General features: G+C 61.9%; 1 protein-coding gene across 6 annotated transcripts in view; it reads left to right on the top strand.

Moving 5' to 3' along the window:
* Nucleotides 1-9,062, top strand: part of CTTN (cortactin) — a 27,272-nt gene extending 18,210 nt beyond the window's left edge. For 4 of the 6 annotated variants that reach the window (XM_006910992.3, XM_006910993.3, XM_006910991.3 and 1 more), the window contains 5 exons: nt 1,570-1,718; nt 4,365-4,460; nt 5,941-6,112; nt 6,934-7,005; nt 8,401-9,062. In XM_006910992.3, coding sequence (XP_006911054.1) covers nt 1,570-1,718; nt 4,365-4,460; nt 5,941-6,112; nt 6,934-7,005; nt 8,401-8,537 — 626 coding nt within the window. In that variant the 3' untranslated portion in view covers nt 8,538-9,062. The remainder of the gene's footprint in view (nt 1-1,569; nt 1,719-4,364; nt 4,461-5,940; nt 6,113-6,933; nt 7,006-8,400) is intronic. The other 2 variants (XM_025046155.1, XM_015588726.2) reach the window with 1 other exon arrangement.
* The last annotated feature ends 423 nt before the right edge of the window (nt 9,063-9,485 follow it).

The following is a 9,485-nucleotide window of genomic DNA, read 5'->3' as shown; positions in this document are numbered from 1 at the left end:
GCAGGAGTTTAGGGCGCCTTTTGGGGGTCTGTTTTGGGGGTGCTCCCTAGTGCAGAGCTGGGTTAAGGGCATGTCCACCGGCACCAGGTCCTAGGAGTGTCCTGTGTCCTGTGGCCCTGTCGGCCCAGGTGAGCCCAATGGCAAGGCCGAGGTCTGAGGAACGTGTTCTGACGCCTGCGCCGGAGCCAGCGCACGTGCGCCTTTTCCCAGTGACGGCTGGCGGGGCAGCTCACAGTCCCTCCTCGCAGGTGGCCGCTGCGTGTACAGGCAGCCTGCAGTCCAGGGGTCTGCAGAGCACATCGTTCCATTCTGGGGGCCCCGCCCCAAAGAGCACAGTCTCGTTGGGGAAAACGTATATGGGATAGAAAGTGGCAAATTGAAACTAGGAAGCAGAGTCACCTTTTGTTTGCTGGAGGTGTGGACAGGGGTGGGGGGGCAACGGTTCTGACTCCCTGGTCTCAGGACACTTCATGCCTGAGAGTCATCAAGGACCCCAAGAACTCCCGTTGGGGTGGTTTATGTTATGTCTGATCTTTACTAGGTTAGAATTTAAACAGGCTTTAAAGTGATACTAATTCATTTGAAAATGATAAAACCATCACGTGTTAATCATACGTTTTAAGAAAACAATAACTTTTCAAAACAAAAAAGTGCAGGAGGGCGGCATCATTTTGCATGTCTGTAAATCTCAATGCGAGACAGTTGCATTGTCGGAGCTGCTTCTGCGGTCAGTCTCTTGTGACAAATCAGGTTGTTTAGGAAGAAAATCTGGCCTCGCCCAGATCCGCAGTTGGCGCAGAGAGGAGGGTTCTCACGGCCGTCGGCGTCGATGCCCGCACCTGGCGCCCTAGTGGTTTTCTGGTCAGGCTCCCTGCAGAGCACGGTTCGCACACGCACTGGGCGTCTGGGACATCCTGGATCCCTGAGTTACGCCGATGCCCCGGATGTGGAACTTCACTTCTTTATACGTTAGTTACCCAGATAACGGCGTGCGTTAATATTGTCGTCGGTCTCATCACAGAGTCTTTAAGTAAAATTGGGAAATTATGCTCGTAGTGCTTGACCCGAGTTTTCCCACGTTCTCTTTGGACCTGAAAGCCACGCTGCGGTTCTTCTGTCCGTCCGGGAGAGGACGCTTGCCACCGACCCAGACGTGCCTAAGTCAGGGGGTTCGGCGTGCAGCTCGGCCGGTCAGGCAGGGTCTTCCTCGAGACGACGCCAGCCTTGCATTCAGCACACCGAACGTGAAGAGATGCATATGCGGGGGCTGAAGTTTCTAGAAATCAGTGCTTTCTGCCATTCTATCAAAAGAATCCCTACAGAAAATTGTTTTTTTTTTTTTGCCTCCTGAGTGTGTGGCGGTAAAGAATAGTGACGTTTGGAATATAGAAACACCAGATACGAGGCTTGTGACATTCGTCGGTCCTGCTGGCGGCAGCAGACAGAAGGGCACGAGCTGGCTCGTGGGGGTGGGCCCAGCCGGGCGGGCTCCCTGGTCACCCGGTGTGGGGCTGCGGTCCGGGGAGGCGGTGGTGTCTGATGTCGGACGTGAACCTCTCCTACCCCCAGTCAACAGCAAAACCAGCAACATCAGAGCGAACTTCGAGAACCTCGCGAAGGAGAAGGAACAGGAAGATCGGCGGAGGGCGGAGGCGGAGAGGGCGCAGAGGATGGCGAGGGAGAGGCGGGAGCAGGAGGAGGCCCGGAGACAGCTGGAGGTGAGCGCGGGCCGCCCGCCGCCCCCCGCGGATGCGCGCTCTAGGCGTCGGGGTTGGCTCCCTGCTCCCCAGGTCTGGAAGGTTCTTGGTGGAAACCACGTAGGACTCAGGGTCAAGGCCGTGCTCTTAGGACTAACTTTAGCCGCGCGTATGGTCTCCTGACCGCCAGATGCAAGGCAGTTGACCTTGCTGTTCAGTGCTGGTGACCGTGAGCCTCTGTGCTGCCATCACCGACCTGTCAGATTCTCTGTTGCCCTCCTCCCCGCGCCGAGCTCCAGATGTTTCCCCAGCGGTCCGCGCTCCCACCGCCCCACAGCCGTGCTCTTCCCGGGGAGGAGGTGGGGTACGGGGCGGGGGGCCCGTGGAGTGATCGACTTTCCTCTGCAGCCTCTGCTGTCGCCCGGGCCTGCTGCTCTTCTGTGGGACGCTACTGTTTTCTCACTGGAGAAGCGAGGGACGGACTGTGGGGCGTGGGCGGGGACTCGCCCTCCTAACGCTCCGGGTGGGCTGCGTGTGTGATGGACGGTCTGTTTCTCTCAATTGCTGACTGGGTATCTGGGCATCTGGGCACCTCCTCTGTCCTCTGTGAAACAGAGCGGAGTCTGAAGCATCGCTTACGCTGTTCGTAAGCTGCAGAGCTTTACTCAACTCAGTGCACGTTTCCTCGCCAAAATCAGGGCGGGGGCCCTGAGAGCCCCATCGAGGGGACGGGGTGGCTGAGCAAATGACATGCCACGGGCAGAAGCGAATTTCCTGAGCCCCAGTACACAGTCATGCGCTGCTTAGTGACAGGATGCATTCTGAGAAATACGTCGGTGGGCGGCTTTGGCCTTGTGCAGACATCTCAGAGGGCAGGTACATGCACCTGGATGGAGCGCACACCTGGGCTGCGTGGCACACCTGAGTGGTGGGTATGTGCACCACTGGCGTACATCTGGTCCAGCATTGGCCGAACGGTGGTTGTGCGGCTCAGGACTATATGTTTTGTCATGTGCTCTGACGTAGGAATGATAAATTTATATAATTACCATGTTTCAGATTGCTAGAAACATTTGAAGGTCTCTCTCCTTTACGGTTTTTGCTGAGATGCCTGTTAGTTTTCTGTTCAGCACGCACACAAGCCCGCGGTGAGGCGTCTTTTCCTGCTCTTTGGTCTTTCGGAATAGTTAATGCCTTCCCCCTTGTACGCCTCCGGCTTTTAACCCCGGCCCCCGAGCCCTGTCAGCATCCAAACGTTGCCCAATGATCGGGCTGCGTGAGAAGGAAAAGGCTCGGGCACCCCGACCTAGCTTTCTTTTGCGGTTCCCGTGCTGTCCCTTCCTCTGTGTCGTCCGTCTGTGTCCAGCCCCTGCCACCCCCTGCCTCGGCCTCTCTGCACTGAGTGTTCCTCGGCCGGCACAGCACCGCTCACAACAGAGCACGCGTCCAGAAGTGGGAGCCCGGCACGGGCCCCCAGAAGCTTGGCTGTCCCCTCCTGGTGGCCTGCCACTGAGGAGTCCCTCTGTACCCAGCCGGATGCGAGAGGGGCTGTCACAGAGCCCATCACAGTGGTTCCGTGTTGAGCAGCAGGCTTCCTGGGTGCCCAGCCCAGGCGCAGCCCCTTCAAGAGAACATCCTTCCCCGCGGTGTCCAGCCCACGCCGGTTCCGGACGTGCGTGAATTTGGGACTGTCAGGGTGGTGCGGGTCAGGCAGAGCCACACGGGTGCACAGCCGTGCTTAGGGCTCAGGAGCTGGACGGTTTTCTTCGCCAGGTTTCCATGGTCCCCGTTAGAGAGGCAGCCTGGCCGGGAGGAGGGGGCGTCCCGGCTCTGCGGCTCTGCAGCCCAGTGCCTGTCCGCTTACCGCTGGGGAACCTCGCTTTGCTCAGCTGTCACGTGGGGAAAAACCCACCCTTCCAGGCCATCGCCCCGGTTCCTACGGCTGCTGCATCAAATGACCACAGCTTAGTGGCTTAGAACAGCATGGCTTCGTTATCCTACGGTTCTGACAGGTGACAGGTGCCCGCTAGGGGCTCCAGGGGAGAACCTGTTCCCGGGCCCTTTCCAGCCTCAGAGGGGCCCCCAGTCTGCTCGTGGCCCCTTCCAGCCCCTGCTTTAGTCAGCTCATCTAATCTGAACTTCCTCACGTTTGCAGTCCCTTTACCGTGAGAGGTCATAGTCACGAGATACGGGATCGGGACAGCTACTTCTTTGACGGTGTTACTCTCTCCATCACAGTCCGCTCTCTGGCCCCCAAAGGTCCATGCTCGCCTAGGTGCAAAATACGTGCACCCCGTTTTAGGGTCCCCAAAAATCTCCATTACAGCAGCAGCTCAGACCCTAGATCTCATCGCCTCTGTCACTGAGTCTGGATGAGACGGGGCCACCCTCGGAGGTGGTGCTGTCGCCTTCCTGACCCCGCAGCTGCGTGGGCCTGTGGCTCGTGGGGGCGGCCGGAGGACTGGGCCGCCGAGGGCTGTGTGTGGAGGACGCTTGACGGACCGCGACCTTCACCGCACGGCGAACTTGCTCCCCTGGCGCTTGACCTCGGTGCCGGCGCTTTCTCTCCCGCCCGCCTGAGGGTGCTTCAGGCCTGGCTGCCGCCCTCCAGCGTGCGGTTGGGAACCCAGGTCACCCGGCTGCGTTCCGATGGCGGCTTGTTCTCAGTTACAGGAGCAAGCCAGAGCCCAGAAGCACACCCCGCCGGCGTCCCCCACCCCGCAGCCGGCCCAGGACAGGCCGCCTTCCAGCCCCGTCTACGAGGTGGGTGTCGCCGTTCAGTCTGCACGAGTCTCCGACTCTCCAGGGACACCCTCGCCAGCTCGGTGCCCCCTGTGGACAGAGGGGGCTCCCCCTGCCGCTCTGCTTGGCGCCTGTCGAGAGGGCGGCCCGGGGAGGCGCCCTCAGTGCTGGGGGACACAGCGCATGTCCAGCGTCTCGGCCTCCACGGCCCCTGGCTGGGCTTCCTGCTCGAGGCGCCCCTTCCTCACCCAGCCTGCTGTCCCCCACTGCGGCCTCCTGACGCCGCACGTCAGACGCTTTCTGGGCTGCATCTCGCTGATTGTCTTGCTGTGACCGGACTGCACTCCCTCCTAGAACCCGCCCCTTGGCTCCAGCTGCCACTCACTCTCCGTGACACCGTACTGCACTGGCCCTGCTCAGCTCTCCCGTCCCTCAGCCCCTGTGGGACACTGCGTTGTCTTGAGGCTGCCCTTGGCCTTTCTCCTCACTCCCATCACCGCTGCCTTGTGACCAGCCGTCTGCGCCCCAAGACCTGCCCACTCAGATCCCCGCCTGCTCCTGATGGGAGTTGCCTGCCCCGCCCCCCTCACTCCACCTCAGCGTCTGGGGTCTCCCGCACGGGCTGCGCATCTGCCAGCATCGTCCACGCCCACTCAGGACCCAGATCTCGTCCCCTCTGTCCCCGCAGTCACTGTCCTGGGTCACACACCTGTCTTCTTTCACCTGGAAGCCATCACTCACAGATCACTGAGTCACAAGGGACGGACACTGACTCCGCCCACCTGAGGTGTAAAGAGGACGAGGATCCGCAGAGACTGGGGCGGGGCAGTGGGCCTGGGCCTCGGGGCGGCCCCCGGTCACCTCCCCACCAGGGCCTGCCCTTGAGCTGCTGTGTCCCTCCAGACACCTGGCCTCGTAGTGCATAATCCAATGGAAAGGGGGCCCGAGCCATCCCTTTGTCATGTCTCACAGTTGGGCCAGCTGCCCTTGAGCTGCTGTGTCCCTCCAGACACCTGGGCTGGTATGCACCTGGCCTCGTAGCGCATAATCCAATGGAAAGGGGGCCCGAGCCATCCCCTTGTCATGTCTCACAGTTGGGCCAATCACTGCAAAGTCACTGCGAAGTCCAGGATGACGTGCTGTCCCCGGTGGGAGGGGGGGGTCCTGTGATTGGCAGCCCGGCAGACCACGGGGTGCAGAGCGGGCGGAGGTGCTGTGCCAGAAGGTAGGACAGGGTGGTGCGGGGAGCCCGGCACATACCCCACACCGTGACCCAGCCCCGAGTCCTCCAGTCCGCTCCCTCAGCATCCGGGGAGACGTGTCCGGAGGAGACGGGGCCCGTGGCCTTGCAGTCCAGCCGTGAGCGTGCCGCGCGCCCCACACGTCAGCAGGTGGCGCTCTTGTCCCGTGGCTGTTTCCTCAGCCCCCGCTGGGCCTGGAAGGTGGTTCGTGTCAGTGACCCGGTGCGGGCCGTGTGAAACGTCTCGCTGCCTCTTCCCAGGACGCGGCCTCGTTCAAAGCCGAGCCGAGCTGCAGAGCCCCCACGAGCCAGCCCGAGCCTGTGTACAGCAGGGAGGCCGCCGACTACCGCGAGGCTGGCGGTCAGCAGGGCCTGGCCTACGCCCCTGAGGCCGTCTACGAAACCACGGAGGCCCCGGGCCACTACCAGGGAGGTAAGCGGATGTCCTGCGTCGCTCCTGGACTGCGCGCCCATAAATTTCACTGTCTCTGTTCCTCCGAAAATTGCCTCCTGTTCCTGTTGACTGGCCTGTCCCCCTCGTGGGTTCCCGCAAGATCTTCGTCTCCTGCCAGGACAGGTTCTGGACACCAGGGGCCTTGGCACGGCCTCCTGCAGGGTTTCAGGAGGCTCCGTGCTTGTTCTGGGGTCGCTGGGCAGGGGCTGGGAAGGGAGCGGCTCGTGCTGTTCTCTGAAGCGGAGTCTCGGGGCGTCTCCAGTGCAGGGAGCCCAGCTCCAGGAGACCAGGCGTGTGGGTCTGCAAAGATGGCCTTGGACCCCGAGGTCCGAGAGCTGGTTGGTGGGGCGGGCACTCCCGGCCTCTCGCCAACGGAGATGCGGGTCCTTTCCACACACCCGGCAGGCCGAGCGCGGGCGCCTCTCTCGGGGTGGCGGGGATGCTGGCTCTGCAGCGCTCACGCCTTCTCCCGGCCTTGGCGTGAGGCCTGCGGTCAGCTGTTTCCTGCTCGCCATTCACTTACCACGAGATGACCCTAAAAGTGCTAAGTATTTAAGCTTTAAAGATGTTACTCTGAGCGGTCACCGTACCGGTCAGGATAACCGTGGTTGCTGGGCGGTGTCAGAGTTGGAGACGGTGGATTTGCTGCTGTTGCTGAAGGTGCCTCGCATCCCGCAGTCACCTGCGCGATGCCCAGGGCTCCCGGCCAGGGGTCTTCCCTGCACCCCAGCCTTGGGGGGTCGTCAGCCACGCATGAACATGGCTGTGCCCTCGTGGGCCTTGTCTCGGTCTGTTTTCAGAGGAGAACACCTACGACGAGTATGAGAATGACCTGGGCATCACGGCCATCGCCCTGTACGACTACCAGGCCGGTGAGGAGCCAGGACGCGCGGCCCATGGGAGGGAGGGCTGGGGGCTCCCGCTCTGCGCTCTTCCCCAGCTCGCCTCCTAGGGTCTGACTCAGCGTGGCGGTTCAAAAAAGTCATTTTAGGCTTATGGACGTTTCATCTCTGTCTCGACACAGACACACACGCGCATACACATACACAAACACGCACGCACAAACACGTACAAACACACAGATAAATGCGCACACACACACATACGCACACACAGACACAGACACACAGACGTACACGCACACACACACACAAACATCCACACAAACACATGCACACGCACACACACCCATCACCCTCCACCCCCTCACCCATCACCGTCTGTGGCCCCAGCTGCAGGGGCGCCCATGCCCCCTGAGGACCCTCTTGTGATCCCGCCGACCAAGGACACTGTCCACCATAAAAGCACACTCCCCTCCAGGTCACCAGTGAACCGCCACGTCTGCAGCCTGGTCATGTTTTCCCGCTGTCCCGGGAACACCTCATTCCTGTTTGGCCTGGTTTCCTGTGTTTTCTTGTCATTTCTGTCTGGTCCCCTCTGGTCCGGAGCAGCTCGCAGCCTCCACCCATCCCTGGGTCCTGGGGTCCTTTCATTCTGGGGTGACCTGCCGCTCGTGGTCGGGAGGCCGCAGCCATGCCTTGTGCTGTGCCCCCTGCGGCACGTCAGGCACATGACCCCTGTCTCTTCCTCTCCTGCCACACGCCGTGGCGTTCAGCACTGTCACCTGGCCCCTTGTGTTACCCAGACTCTAGCAGAGTCACCGTTTCTCCCTTAGCAGCTGATGAGTGTGGTGGGTCCCCACGACCCTGTTCACCCTCAGACTTGTGGCTCCCCTGCTGCCCGCCCTGTCGGGGGCTGGGTCTCCCCCACCCCCCGCACGTGTGTGAGCGCACATGCACAGGTGCGCAGATTCTGTGAGATTTCGTGCCCATGTCATTTTTAGAGCTTCCCGGTTGGCCCCGGCCAGCCCACCGCCTCGGGCCCCTCCCTCGGCCCGCGCGCTGTGGAAAGCCTGGCCGTCAGGAGCGGGCACGCGTGCCTCCTGCCCCGGCTGCTCTGGCCGCCCTCCCCGCCTGTGTCCTTGGGGGTTGGTGGGGACCTGCCCGCCGTCCCCACCAAGGACAGGTCCTCCCTGCTGGGACGGAAAGTTGGAAGGTGGCCAGTGGCTGTGCCGTGCCCCGTGTCGGGCCCGGGCATGGGTGGGCTCCGCGTTCCAGGGGCTCTGCGACATCTTGGTTGCGCCTGCTGGTCTCGGGCGAGCTGCGGTGACAGGCCCCACCACAGACCCGCTCTGGGTGGCCACCGGGGGGCCTCCTTCCGCCGGGGCGGGTCGCTGGGCTTCACTGTTGCTGTCTGCTCTCTCCCAGCGGGCGACGATGAAATCTCCTTCGACCCTGACGACGTGGTCACCAACATCGAGATGATTGACGACGGCTGGTGGCGTGGGCTGTGCAGGGGCAGGTACGGGCTCTTCCCGGCCAACTACGTGGAGCTGCGGCAGTAGACCCCGCCCCGCCCCCGGGCCGCGCCCTCCTCCTGTGGGCTTTGTTCAGGGCGGGCGGGGCGCATACATACTGCTTTTATATTTAATACTGTCGGCGATGCTTTTGAAAACGTTTATGCCACAGAATTTGCTAATATATTGTAATCGTGTTCTTTAGGAGGACTTTGGGAATGGTTTTTACGCATTTAAGGTATTCTCTTTTCTTGCCAAATTGACTGTCGCGTGGAGCCACTTCAGGGGCCTTTAGTTCCCCTGAGTGCATGCTGTCCTTGCTGATCAGCAGGCCAGGCCCCACAACAAACGTGAGACCTTTCACTTCATCGCCTGCCGCTGTGACGATGGCCGTGTGGGTGTCACTGTCCCGGAAGGCAGCCCCGTGGGCCCCGGTGCTGGGGGCAGTCGGGGAGGCCGATGGAAAGGGTGCTGAGGGAGACTGTAGCAGGCACGGGGCTTTAGTGCCAGGAGGGGAGCCTTCTGTACTGCGACATCCCACTTACTTGAGTTTGGCCCTCGGTCCTTTGCCTCCCCTGACGCCCCAGCCGCCAGAAGGCTGCTGAGCTCCTTCTTCTGCCCCCGCAATGCAGTGTCACCCAGTCCCCTAGAGACTGCCCTCCCCTCTTTCTCCAGCCCTGGAGTTTGAAGGCCTGCACTCGGCTCACGTCCTGTCACTCGGGCACGTGTCTGTCGTGTGGCGAACAGGCCACTTTGCTGCCGGAGCGCAGGTGTCTTCCTGCAAACTGCCCGGAACGCCTTCTCACCGAGGGGGTCATGCTCTCTCTGCCAAAGTGTCCCGTTAAGTGACAGTGAAATGTGACGGACGTGGCTGAAAGCACGGAGCAGGCGACCCAAGATGCTCCTGGCAGCCCCGCCCACCCTGCCTGGGAGCCCGGCAGGCGCCAGCGCGCGCTCGGGCGGCGTCCGGGGCCCGGTGGCTGGGGGGCGCCCCCG

This window comes from Pteropus alecto, unplaced genomic scaffold (genome assembly GCF_000325575.1).
Source record: "Pteropus alecto unplaced genomic scaffold, ASM32557v1 scaffold43, whole genome shotgun sequence".
Classification (NCBI taxonomy): domain Eukaryota; kingdom Metazoa; phylum Chordata; class Mammalia; order Chiroptera; family Pteropodidae; genus Pteropus; species Pteropus alecto.
The sequence above is the reverse complement of the archived record's forward strand: the minus strand, read 5'-3'. Positions and strand labels throughout refer to the sequence as shown.